The 23,803-nt window shown below is 40.9% G+C and overlaps 1 protein-coding gene and 1 long non-coding RNA gene across 4 annotated transcripts; one reads left to right on the top strand and one right to left on the bottom strand.

Annotated features, from left to right (window-relative positions):
* Window positions 1–288: 288 nt before the first annotated feature.
* On the top strand, window positions 289–12,063 carry LOC115635374 (sterile alpha motif domain-containing protein 9-like). Of its 2 annotated transcripts, XM_030533974.1 has the most exons (4): window positions 289–941; window positions 3,296–3,366; window positions 4,632–4,676; window positions 6,399–12,063. In XM_030533974.1, the coding sequence occupies exons 3-4, from the start codon at window positions 4,673–4,675 to the stop codon at window positions 11,195–11,197; spliced, it is 4,803 nt and encodes a 1,600-aa protein (XP_030389834.1). In that variant the 5' UTR covers window positions 289–941; window positions 3,296–3,366; window positions 4,632–4,672; the 3' UTR covers window positions 11,198–12,063. The 2 variants fall into 2 exon arrangements, with proteins under 2 accessions (XP_030389834.1, XP_030389835.1); XM_030533975.1 differs by lacking the exon at window positions 3,296–3,366.
* A 4,955-nt stretch (window positions 12,064–17,018) lies between these two features.
* On the bottom strand, window positions 17,019–23,298 carry LOC115635575. 2 transcript variants are annotated; one of them, XR_003996638.1, is made up of 2 exons: window positions 20,469–23,298; window positions 17,019–19,851 (listed from the first exon to the last, which is right to left on the bottom strand). It is a non-coding gene; the product is annotated as an uncharacterized LOC115635575 (long non-coding RNA). The 2 variants fall into 2 exon arrangements; XR_003996637.1 differs by having other exon boundaries at window positions 17,019–19,848.
* Between the last annotated feature and the right edge of the window lie 505 nt (window positions 23,299–23,803).

The following is a 23,803-nucleotide window of genomic DNA, read 5'->3' as shown; positions in this document are numbered from 1 at the left end:
GGGCCAGTCCAGTGTGCAGGGGATAGAGCTGGCCTTGGGCTGGCCCAGCGTTTGGGTGGGCAGACTCTGGCTGGTCCTGCTTGCAGAGGGATGGAGAGAGGGGCCTTGGCCAGCCCAGGGAGAGCAGCAGGGAGGCTTGGGTGGCAAAGGGGAGACTCAGGCTGGCCCCACATGGGTGAGCAGTGGGGGGGGGGGGGTTGGGCTGGCCCAGCTTGGGCAGCAGGAAAGGCTGGGAGCAGGACTCACACTGGGATTTGGACCAGTCCCATTTTTCCTTTGGGAAAATATGGTCACCCTGGGAGGGGGAGGGGTTCTTTGTCATTTCTTCCCCACCCCAATGGCTTCGTTTGGGAGGGCTCACAGTACAGCCTGCAGCAAAGGGCTGCCTACACACAAATGTTGTACTGCTTTAACTAGATCACCCTAGCACGGCAGCTGCTACCTTGGTAAAAGATGCTTATACTGTTACAGCGTATCCCCTAAGGAAAGGTGTTATTGAGCAGCTGAACACCAGTACTAGCTACACATTAGGGCTGTGCAGATTTAGCTATGTCAGTAAGAAAAACCTGCATGGTTAAATCAGGCCATAAACTGCATAGACCAGGCCTCGGGCAAGCTAGCTAAACAGCTGAGCTCACAGCTCAGCACGGAATTGTCCCGCTTTGTGCTTGATTTCTAGCCAGGCTCAGTCTGGTGGGTGGAGACTTGGACAAGTTTCAAGCTCACTTGGGGGGGGGGGAAGACGCTCTCTCCCACGCACTTTTGGGGACGTCACCTCGTGAGAGACTCGCTACCATGGGCTACTGTCCAGTCCTGTGATCAGTTTCTCTTTTCACAATCAAATCTTCAACCGTAAAGGGAAAAATTTCCTCTCTCAGAACTGGAGCTTCAATGAAGAACGAGCGAGCAGGCAGCTTCTCCCCCGCTGCAGCCTGTGTCAGGTAAGCCTTCCCTGTAGCACTGCTTCAGAGTTGGCTGAAAAGTCAGTAAAGGTAGCTTGGCTTGGAAGGGGCTAGGTGTGGCGGATGGGAATGAATATGATGGTCTTTGTGGGTATTTAGTTCTGGGTCACTCAGTGCAATTGACACTTCCTAAGACACAAAGTATCAGGAAGTAGTCGTGTTAGTCCACAAAAACAACAAGGAGTCCGGTGGCACCTTAAAGACTAACAGATTTATTTGGGCATAAGCTTTCGGGGCTAAAAAAACTCACTTCTTCAGATGTCCTAAGGCACAGCAGGGATCGGAAGAATGAAACCTTGCACTGCAACAGCCATGTTCCCTGAGGGCTATTGTCTTCCTGCCACGCCCAGATTCTGAAACTTTCCTCTCTCATGGGGAAGCCTGTTGTTGGGACAGGAATCTGTTTCTAGGGGCCAATGGCCCCTTCTGCAAGAAGCCTGTGGCAGGAGGCTAAGAGGAAGACATGCCTGTGGAATTTGTGTTTACTGTTTTGCCTCTCTACCCTCCCTGCAGATTAAATCCCACAGGTGGATCTCTGGGTAATGCGTTCTCCATGGCGTTATCTTTGCCATACCCATTATGAGGCTGGAGAATGTCCTCAACCCTGGAACTGCCCCACACAAATACAGGGCCACCCATCCTGTCCCCTTCTTCCTCCCATGAGGATCCCAGCCCCATGGAGCACAATGTGGGGCAGCTCTATATTAAACTGCAGGATCAGAAGCTACATTGATCCTCCTTAACTTCCAACACTGATGTTGAGGATCTGGGTTTCTCTCAGGATGGGGAAATTCCAGATCTAAGAGCCTGATTTGCAAACTTGTTGATCTCCAGAAAACCAGGCACCCAGGGTTCATGGTTTTTCTATATTCCCTTTTCACATGCAGGAAAAGAATTAAGCAAGCAAGCAGGCTAGCCCTATGGGCTACAAAACAACTGCAGTCAGTCACTGACAACCCTCTCCCTCCTGGTGCGCATAGTGTGGACTGGGGGTGGGTCCCATTGTGGTATAGAACCAGCATAACCACTCTACAGCACCCTGTGGTGGTAGTGAAATAGGATTGTGAGCCAGAATTGCTGCAGTGCTACATTCTGTGGCTGCCAAAACAACCCCTTGGGCCCATAGGCAGTGGATTGTAACATAGGGCAGCCCACGGGGTTGCTCTAACTTCAGTAGGGGCTGAGATAATGGCCATTTTTATCCCTGATCTCAGTGGGCTTGGTTCTGATCAGGCATGTAACTACTTAGAAATGCATCCAGCTCCTACACTTTGCTGCCGCCTTGAGGAGCTTTTTAGCCAGGACAGTCAAAAATAACTTTCGTTTCCTCAAAAACTCTGATCAAATTTTCAGGTCCCATTTTGTGTACTTCAGAGTGTGGGCTGTGACCCCCGCCCAAGGAATTAATATTCCCACTTTGCTCCAAGGGAAAGGATTTCACTGAATCAGGCCCCACACCAAGGAGCTGTTAAAGAGATCAGCTAAAAAGAAAAATTGAAAAAGTATTTGTGCAGCTGTAGAGTTGCTTTTGCAAAAGAATTTAGGAGGCTGTTGATTGCATAGGTAGCAGATACCCATCAGTCTCTCGTATCTGTTCCATAGTCTTGCTGTTTACTTAAATGTGTGAATTTGTTCCCCATTCCTTTTTAACCCCTTATCACCAATCTCCCACCCAAGGCCGGCTTTGGCTTTTTTGCCACCCCAAGCAAACCTGTGGGACCGCTGGAGCGCCGAACCAAAAAACAAAAAAACCTCAAACCTGTGGGGTGGCCGGAGCAGCAGAGCAAAAAATACCATGAAGGGCGGTCGGAGCATGGGTGCAGGGGGACTCCTGGTGCTACAGATGTGCCCCAGGAAACGGGGGGTAGAGAGAAGGGGGGCAGCCAGGGCTTCCTTCAGCGAGGTGCTCGCCACGTGGCTCCTTCCACCTGCTGGGAGGTCTCTGCGCTGCTCCAGTCAGTGGGGAGGGAAGGATGCGGGCTGCCCTGCTGGGCTTGCTGCAGACCTGGCACCAGCTAGGGCAGACAGAGTGCATAGCCCGCTCCCAGCAGGGTGCTCCCCTCCTCCGTGCCGCCGCCCGCTACAGGGTGGCTGGAGCGGTGAACCAAAAAGAAAAGAAAAAAAAAACCCTGTAGGGTGGCCAAAACGGTGAAGCAAAAAAAAAAAAAGGATTAGAGGGAATGCTGCCCCAAGCACGAGCTTGCTTGGCTGGTGCCTGGAGCTGGCCCTGCTCGCACCCCCCACTAGCCTGCTGCCCCTTCTTTGCCCTACCCTTCACAGGAATTGGACCATCTTTCTCCAATCCTATGCTCACCCCACTTAACTTGCTGCAGGCTGCTCTCATGATCCACTCTAAGGATTCTTCTGCCTTTAAATCTGAACTTACAGCACATCCCTGAAGCAGGTAGGAGCCTGGAATTACCACTACGGAACTGGATCTCAGCTGTGTAGAAACTCGCCTCCACAGACCTGGCATATGAGAGCAGAATTTACCTTTCATAGTGTGGTACAGAAATCTGTGGCTATTATTTGTACTTACAAATTTTCCTTGACATATTCTGAGGCACCTGTTGTTGTTCTTTAAATGTTCTATTGTCTCTGTTTGCTTGAGGGACCTTTTATAAATCTTTATTTGCAGGCATTGTTAAATTTATATTTTCTCACTCTCTTGTATAATTGTATTATTGCACATTATTTTGCACACTGCACTTTTGGATGAGTTGTTTGTAATAGAGGAATAAACTATACCAGTTTAAGGCACCTTTATGCCAAACTGAGTGTGTCTACACTAAGGAGGGGACAGGAATGTACCACTTTAAAGTGTAATGGTATAAAGCAGTACAACTTATGTAGACAAGGCTCTAGAATGTGGTTTCACTGATTTACATGATATAACCAGAGTCCCACTGACTTACAAACTTTGCCAACTGACTACAGGAACAGGGCATGTAATTATTTTTACTCACTAAGCAAAGCAGCATTAAGCAGGCTCTCAAGAGCCCTCTCTTAATGTGGAACTAGGTAAGGTACTGTCCAGACAAGTGCATTACTGGGGAGAAGACAGAGTAAACAGACCTTTGTAAAGGTGAAGAAGTGGAATTCAGACCACACTGTAACAGATTTAATGCAGTAGTTAAAATTTTAATTCTGCCAGCCTTATGTTGGCTGCTCTGTGGTGTATCTGAAATCTAGCTGTCAGAATAGTTTCAGTCCAGCGTTCAAGAGAAATACTATCACAAATGGCCTCTTGAGGGCCATCTCAGCAAACATACCCAGGACTCAGTGGCCAAAAGCCTAAGCTATCTGTTCATCCCTGCAGTTGATCCCTCCAGTGTGAAGCTTGGACAGCCACTGCCCTATGGAGGAACAGAGCCCTCAATCTGGCACCTTTTACCACCTTCACAAGAAAAAAGTAGGATGGAGCGGGGCAGAGGAGCGAATGGCTACTGGCCCTGGTTTATGAATAAGAGTGTCTCACATTATTAGGTTTATTTTTCCACCCCTTTCATACTGGGGACTGAAAGGCAGAGCTAGATGGCAAACCCAGGTTTGTTTAAATTCAGTAAATAACTTAAACACATAAATGGTTCCCTCACACCCCCCAAAAAGTGAGTGAACAATATAGAAACAAATCATTAAGCTATTTGTTATGGCTTTTCCCCCCTTTAGATCAGTTTCTGAGCAAGAGGATAAACTTCTTCTACAAGAAAATGGGTATGTCTCTCTTTTAAGAGGTTTGCACTTCTTGGGTAATGGAATTTGCCTTAATACTTCTCTTTTGAATATATAACATTTTACTTATCTAACGTGGGGCAAACTAGTGAATCTTTTCAGCAGCCCTGGGAGAATGGTAAGGAGCTGGTATCTCCATTGAGCAGAAGGGAACAGACATAATTGTTCAGCAATTTCCCCAAAAACAGAGGAAATCAGTGGCCCAACTGTAACTAGACCTCAACACTTGATCCCTAGTTTTTGCCTTCCTCTGAGTCTGCAGCATGGGGTATGGTTTGCCTGCTGGGATCATTGGGGCACATCTCATCTGATCAAGCCCCTGCCCTTGCAGACTTGGGCACCGAGAGCACTTTGGCCTCTCCTGTTCACTACATTGCGTGCCCCAGGCATTCTCCTGAGGACTGAAATGCTTTAGTCTCGCTAACATCTCTGAATAACAGAGGGGTATCTAGGTCAGCAAAGTCTGAGTTGCGACCCAGTACTGGGTCATAGCATGTAAGGCACTGGATCGCTCTAGTCAGCACTGCTAGGCTAGTGCCTACCTGTTCTGACACTGTGCTCCACCCCAGAAGTGGCCAGAAGCAGGTCCGTGGCCATGGGGCTCCGCCCGCTGCCCCCACCCCAAGCACCAGCTCTGCAGTCCCATTGGCCGGCTGGGGGGCCATTCCTGTGGGCAAGAGTCACGTGGAGCTACTTGCATGCCTCTGCCTAGGAACCAGACCTGCTTCAGGCGCAGGGCGATCTGCAGGGCTAGGACAGGAGGGAAACCTGTCTCTGCACCCAGGCTGTGCTACTGATCAGGAGCCACTAGAAGTAACTCCATGTCCCAACCCTGACCCCAATCTCCTGCCCCCAGCCCTGAGCCCCTCCTGCACCCCAGCCCTGAGACCCCCAAACCCTGAGCCCCTCCTGCACCCCAAATCCCTCATCCCAAACACAGAGCCCTGATCCCCTCCTGCACCCCAAATCCCTCATCCCCAGCCCAGAGCCCCCTCCTACACCTTGAACCCCTCATTCCCAGTCCCACCCTGCAGCCCTCACCTGCACACCCCAACCCTCTGCCCCAGCCCTGAGCCCCTCACACACCCCAAACCCTTCATCCCCAGCTCCGTTGGGTCCTGGGCATCAACAATTTTCTAAAACTGGGTCCCCAGAAAAAGTCTGAAAACTACTGATCTAGGTGACATTTAATGTCTTGTGATAGGCAGGCTATCAGACCAGAAGATGTAATAGTCGCTTCTGCCCTTAAACTGTAGGAAAGTATGAAGCTTCATACTGTCTACTAGTCCCTGAAGCTACGCCATACAGTCTCTTCTTAGGTTTTGTCTAGACTAGAATAAAAGGTGCATTGTTAGGAAGTTGTATCTAAGATGCTTGAGAAGTCTAGTGTAGACAAGCCAGGCTCTCTTTAACACGTTCTAAGATGGGGGAGTTAAAACCTGGGCATGGGTAGGTGAAGCCTGGCCTTTAACTCAATGTGATTAGTATAGGTTGAAATCTAAACTGTCTTGTCTTCACTAGAGAGTTTTCAAACATGTTGTTAGCTAACATCACACATTTAACTCTGGGTCTAGACAAGGCTTTAAAGAGGACCGTAACACTAATTCAGAGTGCATGGTGTGGTGAAATAAAAAAAAAAAAAAAAAAAGAAAAAAGACTAACCCTCCGTGAGTATGTGCTACTGACACACAATTTCGTTTTCAGACTACAAAACGCTACCTTTGGCTGAATGGAACGAGTCTCATGTTAGATGCTGGCTAGAATCTATTGGAATTAAGAAAGAATATGTAGAAAAGCTCTGTGAAGAGGAAGTGACTGGCCCAGTACTCAAAGAATTAGATGAGCCTTTCCTCAAAAGCATGGGTATGAAAGGAGGCCAAATCCACATAATAACACGGAAAAGAAATGAACTTTTGGAACATTTGCAGAAAAATGCAGGGGTAGACTCAGCCCAAGCAGATAATCCCAGCATTAAGGCTTCAGAAGTGTTAGGTTCTGATATCACTACCAATGATGATAAAAAGAGAGTAAAAAACAGGAATTCAGCTGTGTTTACGAAGGCTAATGCACCAACTGAAGAGACAGACAGTGATTTAAAGGCCCTCAGCATCAAACAGCCCAAAAGTTTTCATGTAACATCTTACCAGAAGGGATCTGCAGAAACAGACAACTCTGGGGCAGCAGAAGAGACTGGTAAGGAGCACACAGAAAAAACAATGTCTACTTTTTGCAGGAGAGGAAGTAGAAAAAGTCATTCCTTACATGAAAATACAGTTGAATCATTAACTCTGAGCAAATTCAGGCAATTTAAAAATGAAGACATTAATTTTAAATATGTGAAAAACAGCATTCTTGCTCCAGAAACTGGAGTCATAGATTTGATCACCCCTTGCCATGAATACAAATCTTTTACAACTGCTGCAAAGCTGGACAGGCAACGACTGCAAGCAAAGTTTGCCTATGAAGTGATTAGATATGCCTCAGCCTGCATGAATGTTCGAACAAATGGCACGATACACTTTGGTGTAATGGACAGTGTTGAAGACAAGGGCTGGAAACACGGACAGATAGCTGGCATACCAGTAAGAGACAGAGACATCTATGTAGATGCATTAGATTACATTGAAAAATGTTTTGAACCATCTGAACAAGAAGCTGCAAGAAATTGCATTCACCCTCCTATTTTTACTGAAGTGATTCAGAAAGACTCTCAAGACCAATGCTTTGTGGTAGAGGTTGACATTGAACCATCATCCAGTACAGTGAAGGGGAAGATCTTTCAAGTACGCTTACCTAGATTTAACGAACAGAGTAATAAGGTGAACTTCGACAGAACTCCAGTTCTCTATCAAAGAGTGGGAACAAAGTCTGAGCCTGTAAAGAATGAAGAACTAGTGGCTTTTATTCAGGGTTTACAAGAGAAGGATGTCAGAAGGGAAAAGGCTGAGTCCTCCAGTAGTGAGGACCCTATGGAAATTTCTGAAAATTTAGGGCGGAAGTTATCAGTCCTATTCACTGATGGCAAGAACTATATGAATGATTCTCTATTGTACATTCTTGTCACAAATAGCTGTGGAAAAGAAGATCTGAAATCTGTCAAATTTTTAATGCGCATGAATATTTTCTGTGTGTTTGATTTTGATGAGGATTCCAATGTGTCAGGTTTATATGCCAAGTACAAAGAGCATCATGAAACAAGGTCACATTTCTTGCAAAATTATGCCAATGAAAGCAAGATGAGCACCACTGAATTTCAAAAACATTTGGGCCTATTTGATCACACCAGCTGGATATTTTGCAATGGACGCAGTGACTTCCTTGGGAATGAAAAACCTTGTGATGAAGACACTTGGATTAGAACTAAAAAGAAGTATCTTAAGAAAGCCATTTCATTTATCTGTGATGAAATCCTTCCTAAGGGATCTTTTATGGTACTTTTCCTCCTCTTATCACCTGTGGAGAAGCCAATTGTAGACACCTTCCAGGAATTCTATACAGAAATGAATGGCATGGATTATATCATATGCATTGCAGAGTCCAAAGAAAATTATGAAAAGTGGGCTAACCTAGCTCAGGCATCTTGTAATATTGAGACACTAGAACAGAGAAGCATTGTTGGCATGAAGCTAAGTCACGTAGATGCCACTATTCAAAAAATGCTGCCATCTGCAATATGTCCCAGACATTTACCAGTTTCCACAAAAGGTCTGTGTGTGCTTCCAACTCTGGAAGAAGAAAAAATGTCTTCCCTTGAAATACTGTGTGCAGATCAATGTGATGATATCAAACTGGATCTTCTGAGCACAAAAGAAATACAAGAGATAGAACGAACATTTTACCAAGGTAGAAAAGTCAGCTGGAAAAATTTCTGGCTTGCTGATAAAGGGAGCTGTGGAGAAGTCATTGAGCGGGAGGCCTGTGAAGAGGTTCATAAAATTTTAGATGATATTTTACATGGGAACAGAATCAGGTATTCTGTGGCTAAACTAAAAATATTTCATCAACCTGGAAGTGGAGGAAGCACCATTGCAAGGCAAGTACTATGGAAAAGAAGAAAGGATTTAAGATGTGCTGTGGTCAAATCCTCATACCCAATTGCAACTGTCTCGAAGCATGCAGTTAATTTTAGAGAATATGATGAAAATGACATGAAGAATTCTCTCCCAGTCCTCCTCCTTGTTGAAGATTATGATGAAGATTATCTGGATGAATTAAAAAATGATTTAATGGATGCAATGGCAGCTCGAAGAAGTCATTTTTCCAAGCCTTGTTTCATCCTCTTGGGCTGTAAACGATCTAATGTCCCTGAAAAGCTATGCAAAGATTCTCCCCTCGATACAGTTGCCGTCACTCACAAACTGACAGATCAAGAGAAACACTTGTTTAAAACCAAAATAGAAAAACTTAAAAAGCAGAAAGACTTCAAGCCTGAATTTATTCTCACGTTTGTCCTAATGAGTGAGGAGTTTAATGAAACATATGTGAGAGAGTTTGTAGAGCACCTCCTGCAAGGCATAGACCTTTCTTCCCCTGTTACTAATTTAATGAAGTATGTTGCTCTGCTCAATTTCTATGTACACAATTCATACATTTCATTATCACACTGTGAAGCTTTTCTAGGGCTGGGGGCATATACAGAAAAGAGAGTGAGAGAGTATGATTTCAAAAATAACTTAAATGAACAGGCAAGAGTTATTTTTATTGAATTAAGAGAAAATACCACCTGTATTTCATCTGTCCATATCATACATTACTTGGTTGCAAAAGAAATTCTGCATCAGCTCTCAGGAAGTCAGCCTCAGAGTCAAATTGCAATGAAACTTCTTCAGGAAAAAGTGCTTTTAAACCATAGATTTGGAAGAGAAGAGTTCACAAAGTTCATCAGAGATTTGTTTATGCGACGCGACAAGAAGAGCAGGGGAGACAATACTGACAGCCTCTTCTCTCCATTCATTGAGCATGTCTGTAAAATTGAAGATTGTGAAAAAGCTATAGAGGTTTTAAAAACTGCCTATGAATGCCTGGGAAAAGATGCCTTCTTTGCCCAGCAACTTGCTCGACTGCATTACAATCATGAAAAATTTGAGGATGCAGAATATTGGGCAGGGGTGGCCAAATCTCATTTGCCAAATGATTCTTTTATTTTGGATACAGAAGGTCAAGTGTACAGGAAATGGTTTAGTTTTACTGTGGACAAAAAGATGTATGAGGCTACTCCTGGTGGAATCATTCAGATGATAGAAATTGCCCTTAAAGCTATGAAATGCTTCAGGGCTGCACAACAGGCTGCAAAGTCAGAGATAGATAGTATGAACAATGCTGGATATTTTGGAGAGGTTGAAGTGGGATGTCGTCTACTAAAACTCCTGTCTACACTTGAGGTATTTCCCAGAAACACACAAGGGGAACATCCTGAGCTTGTGCGTTATTTGCTAACAGACTACATTCCTGAGGAAATTAAAAAACCCTGGGGAAAGCTTCACAGTCGTTTAAAAGGCTTACATCAGAACATTTATAATGCTCTGGACTGGATTTCAGAAGATTTAAGTTATTTCCAAACAGATAAAAACCAGGAGAAACAAGATGAGGATGCAAAGGAGGAGAAAGAAGAACAAGTTTACAAACCCAGAAAGTGGTTGAAAAGGCAGTCTGAGGTATATGCTAAGTTCTTTACCTCTGAGAATCCTATGGGAGAAAACAATGCAGAACCCGAAACTCAACTCATCAGACGTATGAACATTTATAAGTATGGTGGTGGTAGTGTCACTACTATTCTTTCATTTTTTACAGATTCAAAGGAGAAGAGGTCAGTTGAAAAGCTAGAAAAAATCATTAATTTTTACCCAGATGACCCACAGAAAGGCAGGCTAGAGGATATTGATCTCATCAATTACATTTTGTGTCACATCACACTAGCATGTTTATCTCCTGGATCTTCCAAACTTCTTCCTTTTCAAACACTTAGAGAACTCAGCAATAGATTCTTTAAACAGAGAAGAACAGCATTTCCAGCAAGTGCCCATTTTTTGCTCACCTTACTGTACTGGCCTGATGATGCATTAGACAAAGAACCCAATCCAGATAAAGATGATATTCTCATATCAGCTCTTCAGACTATGAAACGCATGCATGACATCAAGGTGAAAAATATTGCTCCAAGAAAGAAAAAAATCTACACACATTTTTTCCTGGGAAAGGGCAGTGGTCTAATAAAGATTATGCACAAGACTAGGATTGATAAATTAATTGATGGCTCCCTAAATGATCGACGGATGAAGTGGCAACATGGTGATGTGTGGAATATAGGCAAAATACGTGATGTTTTAAGAAGGGTTTCAGGTTGGACAGAGAATGGAAAACTGTTTGTACAGGGTCATGTTGGACAGATTCATATTGTAGCTTTACATTATGATTCCGTGCCTCAAGGAAATGAAAATGTGACATTTTATTTAGGATTTTCATTTAACGGGCTTGTTGCCCATGATATTCAAGTCAATAAGTAAAGAAAAAAACTCTTCCATAGAGTAAGGTACTTGGGTGCATTAAATTGAGAGTAGTCACTGTACTGTTCGAAAACTGTGCTAGTCTTGTTACATTCAGAAAACATTGTACAAGAAATCAAACTGTATGACACACAGGAAAAAAAAACAAGCCCAAAGAATTGTGGGGAGAAGTATAATAAGCCTGCTTCAAAATCTACAAAGTTTGGAAACTTCTATTTTAGAAAACCTGTTACCATGAATCACTGTGACTGAATAATTATGGGTCCATTCACTTTAAGTTTGTTTTATCAGTGGAAAAAAATTCAAGTGCGCAACTCACTAGTATATTAGTTACTGGTAAAACTAAAAAAAAATGCAAAAGAGAGAATGAGAAACCATCGAAGATCATTTGGAGTTATGAGGCCAAATCCACCACAAGACAAAGCAGGTGGGCAGGAAAAGTAAGCATTTGTTTACCAAAAAAATTGCTGTACTTCACAAATCAAATTTTTTTAAGAACAGGTAAAGTAGGTGAAATAGTGGCTAATCTACCGTGGCAGCTTTCTTTTTAAATATATTAATAGTTTGAAGTAAAAAAATCCCTAAGCATCATTACAATTTTTCAGTTTGTCTAAAGTAAGACACTAAACATGAGCAGTTCTCACACTGCTAAGTTATGTTTTGTAGAAAGGGCACTGACTGATACATCACCTTCATGTTATGTGGTTTAGGACATGACTTATATGTTTACTGATTCCATAGTCTTATTTGAACATGAATCCTTTATTTCTATCATTTACTAATGTTGAAAAGGCAAAACCCTCATATAAATATCTCTACTGCACTAGTTCATTTTTAATAACGTATAATAAAGTAACAATACATTATTTTTGGAGTTTGTGTTTTGCTTCTTTTAATATTATTGTATTATTACTACCTCACAAACTTCACTGGAAACTAAAATATCATTTGTATATTGTCTGACTAAACAACCTTTTACATGAATCTCAACTTGTTTGAGTTCTTCAATGTAGACAGAAGATAAAGGGCAAATAGATGTAATTTTTTCTAAAACACTCAACATCTGGTGGCTCTAGGTGCAACCACTTAGTTCTGCAGTTCATTTGAAACTATAATCAGCCACTGTTTTCCTATACACAAGCATTAAGCCCTACTTCTCTGTTCAAAGTCTGGGGGAAGAGGAAAGTTACTTTTAAATTAAAATGGAGATTGTTAGAAAGAGGGCTTTTAAAATCAGCTGACTTTTTAAACCTAATATGACATCCATGTTACATATGAGAGATGACACAAAGCCTGAATTCATTAGTACAATTCAGGATTTAAATGTGTCTATATCACAATCAAGTATAAGTAATACTGGACCCTGTTACATTGTTTAAAGAAGACTGATGCTGAATACCTAATACCTGCAGGAAGTGGTGTTGTGCAGAAAATGCTCAAACTGATGAGCTCTCTCTCGGATTTACTATAAGGTAAGCAACAGTTCTGTCTTTGAGTACTGTACATGTGGATCCCATTCATGGTGATTAGCTAGCAGTAATCTTAAATGGGACGGGAGGCAGGAGTTATTTAAAAATAGATCGTAAAACCACCCTTCCTAAAAGGGTAAAGTGTTTACTAATGATTTTTTTTTTTAAATGTATGAGCTGAAGTTCATGAAGCTGCTCTGGAAATCTCCAGTATTAGCACTTGACTTAGACACGCAACAGATGTCACTTGTGCTCTAGTAGAATGAGTCTGAATGTTTGACGTGGTCTTTATCTTAGAAATACTATATGCCATCCTCGTACAAATCAGATAGCCATTCCTTTGGATTGTACTACCCTAAGCAATAAAAAATCTTGAAGTCTTATGGAAAGACTAATAATAAATCAATAGTAAAAATTTTCTAACATCAAAGTTACATAATTTAGCTTCTGCTGGAGATAAATGAATTCTTGGAAGGAAAACTTGTAAATGAATAAACTGATTAATATGAAAATCTGACAATACTTTGGAACAAAGGATGGATGAGGTGTCATAGGTACTCTATTCATATGAAAAACTGTGTAGAGATGGTTAATCATGAATGCTTGTAATTCACTTATCCTATATGCTGAGGTAATTGCCACCAAGAATGCCACCCTCATTGATAAGAAGTGTATTGTACAGCTTGGTAAGATTCAAAAAGGAAGTTCCATTAGAGAAGCAAGCACTAATTTAAATCCCATGTTGCAGCAATCTCTCCCCCGCCCCCTTCCAGGAGGAAAACAAACCAAGCCTCTCAGAATTCTGCTCACTGATTAATGAGAGAAACCAAAGGTCCTTATGTAAGCAGATGGAATGTGCTGCAAAATGTACCTTAACTGAAGCAAAAGATAGAACCAAGTGTTTTAAATATAATAAATAATCCAAGATTATTGGAACAGAACACCGAGAAAGAATGTGACCCTTCAATACTGTCTATAATGATAAACACTTCCATTTTCCAGAATACTTAATTCTTGTAGATAATTTCCTGCTTTGAAGTAAGATATTCTGTACTTCTGAAGAACACCCTCTATCTAATGAAGACATCCAGAAACCATCCAAGCAGCGAGATACAGACATGCTGATTTGGGTAAAAAACTAAGCTGTGGTTGTGCAATATGTCGTTCTGAATGAGCAGCATGATAAATTGGTGATTGGACAATATCAGGAGATCTGAAAACCAGAATTTGTTGAGGCCAACCAGGAACTATCAGTATAACTAGAGTTTTTTCTTGTCATGTTCTTTAATAAGCCTTGGAATTAAAGGAAAAGGAGGGTAAGCACATATCAAATGGTGTAACCAGCAATCATGGAAGTGTCTGCTATGATCCTGGACTCTTCCTTGCTCAAGAACAAAACTTCAGATGCTTTCTCTGATTCAAAATGAATGGGTCTAGTTGGGGAAAAAAAACATCTTTGGAAGTTTTGATCCAGTAATTAATCTTTTAACTCCCATTTGTGACAAAGTCACTTGTTTGCTTAGTCTGTTAAACCACTGTTCTCCTCCAGAAGGTGGAGAGCCACCAAGACTGATACAATTCTGGATATATCACTCCCACAGACCTATGGCTTCTTGACACTGGAGATCTGATCTTGCACTTCCCTGTTTGTTTATATAGTAGGCCACTGTGGATTGTCCAGGAGAATTTGAATGGAAGAATCTTTGATCAGTGGTAGAAACTCTTTGCAAGCTAGATGTGTCCATCTCAAATTCTAAAATATGTAACTGGCACTCCAAATGAGACCACCAACCGTGAGTCTGGATCTGACATATGTACTCCCCAACCCTTCCTGGATGCATCTGATATCAGAGTTATTATGGATGGTATTGGAACAGCAAATGGTATTCCTGCACAATTTTTTTTTAAACTGTTCACTTCAAAGAGTTAAAAACTTGACTTAGAATTGTCACTCTCTGCAAAACGTTGTGAAATTTGTATTTGTATGTTGACTTCATAAAAGCTTGAAAAGGGTCTGAATCACAGATGGCTGAGGCTCCCACCAAAAGACAGATACAAGCTTAAGATATTGGTTAACCTCACATTTCAGTATTTACAGCAGAAGAGCAATGGGGTGAACCAGGATACTAATTAAGCTTTTATACATGGCTCATTCAGAGCCTTCTCAGCTACATGTGGCAAAGTTGTTTTAAACTACGAATGGAAGAGCAAAAATTGATTATTTAAACAGTTTCAAGTGAGAATTCACCTTGTGCTGGCCAGTTGACAGCTGGACTGTAAGAATTAGTGCAGAATTTCCAGTAGCTAAGCAGTTAGGCTCAGATCTCAAAATCTGCTCAACATCCCAATGCCTAACTTTGGGAGCATAGAAACAAAAATCAATGGAGCGCCAACGTGATCTACAAAGCCTGAATTAGGTACCTAGGGTCCTTGAACAATGGGGCGGGGTAAGGGGAGAGACACCTAAGAACATGATCCACAAAAGCTAGCATGCTAAAAGTGGGAGCTGCCTAAGCTGGGAAATGCTGATGAGTGGTTGTGTGCTAAGCCCCATTCTGAGTTCAGCTCCTAGGCTGGGGCTACAGGACGGTACCTATTTGTACTAGCAGTTCACAGCAGGGAACCTGTCTCCAGGAATCACTTTAGATGCCTAAGTTGTTTCTAGCATGAATGAGTTAGGCACCTGCCTTGCTTCATGCAAAACGGGCACAGGAGTAAAAAAGGTACATGATGCCATATGGCCTAGAAATTTGAGATAACACATTACTAATGTCTGAGGGCAAAATCAATATCTGGAAAGATACTGGAACAACTTAATAATCAAATAGTTCAAACATGAAGGATAAAACGGAAATAGCCAACATGCATTTATCAAGAACAAGTAACACTAAACCAATCTAATTTCCTTCTACAGGCTAGTCTTCTGCTTCCCACGACATTCTCATATGGAAACTACAGAAATATGGCTTAGATTAAATTACTATGAGGTGTACAACTGGTTGAAAGACCAGACTCAAAGAATTATCAATGGTTCACCATCAAACTGGAAGGAGATATCAAGTGGCATTGGCCACTGTCGGAAGACAAGATACTGGGCTAGATGGACCTTTGGTCTGATCCAGCATAGCCAGTCTTATGCAAGTAGGATCCATTTTAGGTCTAGTACTACTAGTCAATGTTTTCATTAACTTGGATGACATAGTGGAGAGTATGCTTACAAAATCAGCAGATGACATCAAGCTGAATGAGGCTGCAAGCACTCTGAAGGCCAGGACTAGAATTCAGAATTATCTTGATAAATTGAAGATTTGGTCTGAAATCAAAGACAGGTGCAAAGTACTAAGGAAGAGAAGTGCACAAATTCAAAATTAGCAATAACTGGCTAGACAGCAGTACTACAGAAAAGGATCTGGAGGTTACAGTGGATCACAAACTGAATGAGTCAACAGTGTGATGCTGTAGCAAAAAAAGGCAAATGTCATTCTGGATAACAGGAGCGTCATATGTAACGGTCATGCTCTACTTAACAATGGTGAAGTCTCAGCTGAAGTACTACGTCCAGGTTTGGTACCTATGATGTGAACAAAGTGGAGAGTCCAGAGGAGAGCAATAAAAATGACAAAAGGTTTAAAAGACATAACTCATAAGGAAAGGTTAAAAAACTGGACGTTTGGTTTTGAGAAAAGATGTCTGAGGTTGAACCTGGTAAGTCTTCAAATATGTAAAAGAGTGTTACTTTTAGATACTGCACATCAGTTGTTCATATTTAATTATTCTGTGCCAATTCAGTACCCATACCACTTCAGCTAAAATGATCTTCCCACTCCTTATTTGGTCAAATATGCCTTAACCTAAAAGCACAGCTGCATCGTTTACTCCAGTATTGTGTCTTACTAACACACGGGTAGTTACTCAAGCAGTTTTGGGAACTTATTTTTAATTATCATTGTTACATTAGTGAGACCTACAGAAAACAAAAGCAGCCAGAATTTTTACAAAAAGGCTACAACCCCCGTCCCCCCACCTCCCAAAAAAATTTAGCAATGCTCAGCACAAAAATCAGATATGGGTTGTCTGTAGCCTCAAAGACTATTACTTGATTAACACACCCAATTTAAATGTGTTTTACACAACTGAGCAGTACACATTGTTTGGCATGTTATTGCAGCATGTGACCAAATATCTCTGCAGATAAACTGTGCCTTTATTCACTTGCCTGATTTCATTAAGCTATTTAAGCAGAAAGTTAGTTGAAAACGTACTTTTTATACTTAAAAATTGTTGTGAAGCAGTTCAAGACAATGTGTTGCAAATTTTAAATTGTTCTGTCAGAGAAAATACACAGGCAGCAATTCATTTATTAAATTACTAAGTTTAATCATTAGAGAAAGTCAGAATTAAATAGATACATATTACGGAAGTATATATATCCAATTTCCCATTCCTGAAGAAAAATGAACCCCATAAGAACACACAAAGAATGCAAGTTTGATTCATTGTTCTTGGTTCCATATGGTCTTCAACACTTCTCTGTCAACTGAATGCTATGAAAATTAAACTGCAGACAGTTACCATTTTCTACAGTCAAAATGCATTTTACAGAGTTACCCACATACTTACCAACCTTTCAATTTACCCCTCCCTCTTACCAATACTTCTACCATCTGTTACAAGTTTTGTACACGTGCTCACAGATTGATGAGCATATTTTAATGTTCTAAAAACAGTTAAGTTGGTCCCATTCACTTCACTTCTTCAAAGAACATGAATTTGGGAAACGTTTTAATATCGATACCTGAATGACTGTTGGTTCATCGAAGAAAGAAACTCTTAGTGTGGCCTCAAAGTAATTGCCACCGTAAAGTAAAAGATCAAATTGTATGCTACAGGACAGCTATGACAATGGACCAAAAGCTCAACTTAAAATCACTTGTGTGGTAATGACAGGTCTAAAGATTCCCAGTATCCTTCAGAAAAATCCAAGTTTGCTGTCAAAAGGAAAAATGCACTTAGCTTTTTATTATTGAAACAATATTCATATTATGCTGAGAGCTATTTAATTGGCATAAAAAAATCTCAGAAAGGTGGCATTTCCACCATAGCTCATATTAAAGCAATCCTGAAGCATTGTACTTTCTTGTAATATGAAGCACTATAGGAGAGGTCAGCAACCTTCAGCACACAGCCCATCAGGGTAATCCACTGGCAGGCCACAAGACACTGTTAACATTGACTGTCCACAGGGTCCCTAGCGCCGCGGTTCGCCATTCTCAGCCAATGGGAGTAGAATGAAGCTGCGGCCAGCACATCCCTGCGGCCTGCCGCTTCCCACAGCTCCCATTGGCCGGGCACAGCAAACCGTTGCCCCGGGAAGCTGCGGGGGGGGGAGGGGGAGACACAGCGGGGGGGCATGCCTGTGGACAGTCCACATAAACAAAAATGTCTTGCAGCCTGCCAGCGGATTACCCTGGCGTGCTGTGTGCTGAAGGTTGCCGAACCCTGCACTAGAGGATGGGTGTGGCAAAGGGGAGTGTTTTCATTATCAAAAGGGGGTACCATGAAGTAGGTTAAATTATTTCTTTTTTAGCAACCCCTGGAGGTTGACATCACAGAATACTGCCGTCCAAAAGAACCAGTTATTAACAAGCTGACAGATTTGGTGCCACAAAAAGGCAACTGGATTCATAATTATTTAAAAAAAAATCAATTAAAAGGAAAGCTTTGTGAACTTTACTACATATAGTCACTGATTTGACAGTAAGGAATCTGTAATTTTTACACGTGCACATAACTCCCAAATATATTTAGGAGTTATAGGGCAACAGATTAATTTTAAATTCTATATAAAAGTGACCCATCAGGTTCCCAAAAGACAAGTCTGAACAGGCACATCACAAGCGAGAAATTTGAACTGTGTGTACCGCCACTTGAAGGCAAGTGAACATTTACAGTTTGAATTCCTGAGCATATAATAGGACCCCCTGGGAGATGTGTCCTGCTAAAACTACAAAGGTTATCAATCAGTAGGCGTGTTTTCTTCTATAACATAAAAAATGAACGTTATTATAACTGAGAATGAATTCTTAAAACCTACGCAGGATGTTCAGTTCTGAAACCAACCTGGTGGAGCTGTAAATGTCAGTTTATCATATTGTTATTCAGATTGTTGCTCTAATTAGGTAAATTGAGATGACAATAGTTTCAGTTTCTATTTGACTACTGCCATCTGTTGGCTTTCCTTGATCTTCAATGTGCTGTAGTTGGAGTTTATTTTTATAGAGCACCTAAAAACGGTCACAGTATATTTGTGTACACATACAAAATTTTATCTTCTGAAGTTAATTTCATTCAAAGTACTCAAGATGCTCCAGACACTGCACAACCAAAAAAATCCAAATGATTACGTCACCTTCAAATTTAAGCAGATAAAGCACACTAAGCAATACTGGAGGGTTGGAAGGAGAAAGTAAAGAGGAATATGAGGGAAAAATAATATGGGGTAAACTAAAATCTGAGGAAAAGATTTGTAGGAACTCTTTGAAGTGTAAAAAGGGGCTAAGATGGATTTCAGAGTCTAATCCCATGCACAGGGCCTACTACAGTAAATATATAAGAGTGGGGGTATTAAGTCAGGTGATATTACATATCTGTAACCAGAAAATTTAAGTCAAGGTTAAATTACTGCTACAGTATTAGGGGCATGAACACTCAATCCCCAATATAAGCAAATATCAAAATCCTGTATCATCAATTCACTCTGGTAAAATGACCTCTCTTGGTAGTAAATGAATTACTGAAGTGACTGTTGAATCCACGTCCATGTGTCCATTAAGCTTCTCAATACTGCCAAAATGGCTTTCAAAACTTTTAATACCCATTTCCATTAATCAGGTGCTTGTAAAAGTATAGTACCCCTAAGTGTAGTTAGAATCATTGTATTATTTTTTTAACAACAGTTAAATTCTACAAATTTACTCTCTGCTGAAGACAGCAACATATATCCTACACAAAGACGTATTCACATTTAGGTGATCAAAAGACTCTCTCCTCATGTACTTAAATGGTATTTGAACACAGTATTTCAAACAGGAACATCAGGTACTTACAGATTAAACTAACCTGTACTGGCAGTGCTGTGGGATTTTTCTTCTCTACCAGTAAGTAGCAAATGCTGAAATTCTGCTGCTAGTTAACAAAAACACAAGTTGTATTAAATCAAGGAGTTTATCCATAATTTAGTTCTCATTTAAAAAAAGTCAAAACCTCAATTGGTACGTTTCTTTTTAAAAAAACGGACTAAAGGCAGCTATAAAATTATGTTTAATTTGCCCTTAAATTGATTCAAACTTTTCTGACTCATGTATCAGACAAGTGTAATACGATAAATACCTCTTGGACAAACCTAAATGTCAAGGGATTACAAGTTGTAGTTGCAAGAGTGACCCTGTTAAAGAGCACTCAGTGAAAATAGATCGGGTACACTTATTATTTTCTTAAATTTCATCTGCTTCACTGAGGCAATAGAGTTGAAGTTGTTTATGAAATTAGTTTTTACTTTTGTCTTGATGTGTGATTCATAAATAAGGGAATAGAGAAATGGATTTCTTTGAGTATATGTGGGATGTTCTTAGGTATGATGAAAATTCCCACATTCAAAACCAAAAGGTTAAAGTTGGGGCTAGTTAGCAGTTTTAGTAGGTATAGCATAAGTGTAATTCAATTTAAAAAGAATTACTCTTGAACTGTGATTACAATTTATATTGATTTAGCAAAAACAAAAAGGAAACCCTGAAGCAATATACCTGAAACTGATGTACCTCATCTAACCTATCAACTCCCCCACAACGTGTCTTCTTTCTACACCCCCTGTAAAGGAGTGGAGAGGGAAAAAAGAATCCCATGGTCTCAAAAATCCGATTTCTTAATCCACTATTCTAGGAAGCCCAAAATGATCCATTACATCAAACATGATCTTATACAAGAGACTGCTACACTGTCATGAGCTGTGGGTCTTACCTTTTAATTTCTAGTCAAGACAAACCTTGAGAGGAGTTCATTACCAGTGAGTTTAAGATGAGTTCAGCACCATTTAAAAATGGTACTACTAAAACTAGAGTTTTTTGCTAGGGACCCAGATAGTTGATGAAATCAAAAGATCTGGTGCATAGACTTGCAGGGAAGTGTGGAGTATCCCGACATTCAAGATATACCATTGTACCAGATATAATTTGAGTTAAGTACTTGACTGAATAAAAAGCCTCAATCTTAACAACACTACACTGTGTCTGATGACCTGAATGAAATGTGGATGTTGCAGTGGAAATCCAGCTGGTAGTTCACCTTTTCCTCCTTTACACTTGGGCTTTACGTGGGCACCATCTGTCCAATCAAGGACTGGTGAGGACTCCTGACTGTGGATCCTTCCACGCCTCTTAAGAAAAAGGTTGGTTTGAGAAGTGAGGCGCACAAATTGTAACCACCCAGAGGAGTCTGTTGTATTTCAAGTCTGTGTTGGCCAAGGCACCAAGAAATTGTGGATTAAAAGTCTGTCTCTCTTGCATAGACATCCTCAGTATACATTTGTCACTTGGCCAGCAATGATGTTGCATTTAAACTGCAGATACACTAGCAGAAACATACCACCAGTATTAATTCTAGTTGTGATTATCATCATCTACTTCCTATTCTGACAGGGTAGAGATTTGCAGAGAGCTGCCATCTGAGCAATGTATTTTACTGAATCACAACAGTCAGATGATTAAATGCGTTTTGCACAATCACAAAAACTCAAGGGTCTATTTCCAAAGCAACTATCCTCAATTCTTTTCCCACTCCCAAACTAATAGCTGGACCAGTTTTTATGGCAAAAATACGAAAATGGACCATCACTACGTTTGTGGCATAAAGAGGCCACTAAGTCCACTACCTACTTTTCTGCAGATTGGCTATCGCAGTGTTTCTTAACTTGTGGCCCAATCAGCACAGAGCTGCAGCCCATGTGACATCCTCAGGGCCATACAGGTAGTATTGGATGCAGCCCACAATGGTAAATAGGTTGAGAAGCACTGGGCTATAGGAAATCCTTGTTACTTTAATGCAGTGGTTCACAAACTGTGGATCAGGACTCCAAAGTGGGTCACAACCCTGTTTTTATGGGGGGTGGCCAGAGCTGACAGACTTGCTTGGGCCCAGGGCTGAAGCCGAAGTCAGAGTCCCATCACCCAGGGCTGAAGCCCTCAAGCTTTTGCTTTGCCTCCTCCTCTGCCTGCCCCGCCCCTGGATAGCAGGGCTGAAATGTTGGGTTTGGCTCAGGCTTCAGTCCCCCTGCCTGGGGTTGTGTGGGGACTGAATTTGTTGTCAGAAGGGGGTCATGATGAAAATGGAGTTTGAGAAACCCTGCTTTAGTGAAATAATTTTGAAAATAAGCACATTAGTATTAAGCACTTTCCACAGCACTTAAGGGACAGCAGTTAATACTGATATACAAAGTTTTCTGTATAAGGCAACCATCACAGCATTCTAAAGCATCCGAGAATTTAATGCATGGCATGTACTTTATTTGCCACTCTTATTATTTACCTTGCATGTAATGAGAGATATGCAAAAGTTCACTTGATTTAGCAGTTTAACATTACAGCATTTCTTGTCCATGAAAAAATAATGTATAGGTCCTCGTAGCTTTAAATGGAATTATACTGAGTGCTTCCATTAGAATGTAGGAAAATAAGAGTAATATTTTAACATGATTCTTAAGAGCCTTTGGGAAATGACATGGAAGCCAGAAATGGAGCAACTTTGTGACACACAGGGTATTAGTAAGCACGTACGACTTTGAATTAGGGAATTTCTTGTTTACAATTGAAGTTTTTCTGGCAATACCCTCCTTAGATCCACACTCAAGGGTGTCAGACAAGTTTCACACCAGGAGAAAGATAATTTTTTGTTAAATTAGATTTGTGTTTAGAGATCTTTTTGAAACAGTTGATCCAGGAGCTGAGGAAAAACTCCTATTAAATAATGTAAAGCATTGTGCCATTGTTGTGGTTAGAAAGAGGCTTTGCTTTCCATCTTTTATAGGTCACATATCACCACTGAATATTTAAAGCAAATGCAAACTGCTCTCTTGTAGCTTTCAAATTAATATATGGACATCAATTGTGTCACTGAATTAAGATAATATTGGCATGCCTGCTGAAGTCACTGAGACCTATGAACTTCAAATTTTTACTGAAATCTCAAAATGAGAAACTTCTGAACATCAAAACTCCCTTAAGAGGCAGGAACATGGAGAAAGGGAGAAGCAAAGCTTGTGTTTGAAGACACAACTAGAGATTTCCAAGACCATTTAAAATGCATTGAATTGAAATTATAGCAAAGGAAGCTCAAATCCACACAACATCCTACAGAATTATTCTGGAGTGCCACTGAGTGCATCTTTCGGAAGTGGATGGCAAAGTGATTAGTCTTCCTGCAGATGAAAGTTTCTACTAGGATTCCAAGAAGTATGTTCTCAAATTTACATGAGAATAACTAGTGCAGAAAAAGTTTCAGAGTGGCAGTCATGTTAGTCTGTATCTGCAAAAAGAACAGGAGTACTTGTGGCACCTTAGAGACTAACAAATTTATGAGAGCATAAGCTTTCGTGGGCTGCAGCCCACTTCATCGGATATATGTAGTGGAAAATACAGTAGGAAGATATATATATACACACACAGAGAACATGAAACAATGGATGTTATCATACACACTGTAAGGAGAGTGATCAGTTAAGGTGAGCTATTATCAGCAGGAGAGAAAAAACTGTTTATAGTAGTAATGAAAATGGCCCATTTCCAGCAACTGACAAGGAGATGTAAGGAACTGGGGGGAGAGGAGGGAGATAAGCATGGGGAAATAGTTTTACTTTGTGTAACCACCCATCCACTCCCAGTCACCTTAACTGATGACTCTCCTTATATAGTGTGTATAAAACCCATTGTTTCATGTTCTCTGTATCTGTTATTTTCCACTACATGCATCTGATGAAGTGGCTACAGCTCACGAAAGCTTATGCTCTAATAAATTTGTTAGTCTCTAAGGTGTCACAAGTACTCCCGTTTTTAGTGCAGAAAAGAAAATATTCCTAGAGTGATAGGGG

Source organism: Gopherus evgoodei, chromosome 15, assembly GCF_007399415.2.
Source record: "Gopherus evgoodei ecotype Sinaloan lineage chromosome 15, rGopEvg1_v1.p, whole genome shotgun sequence".
In the NCBI taxonomy this organism is placed as follows: domain Eukaryota; kingdom Metazoa; phylum Chordata; order Testudines; family Testudinidae; genus Gopherus; species Gopherus evgoodei.
Note: the sequence above shows the minus strand (reverse complement) of the source record. Positions and strands in the feature narration are given on the sequence as shown.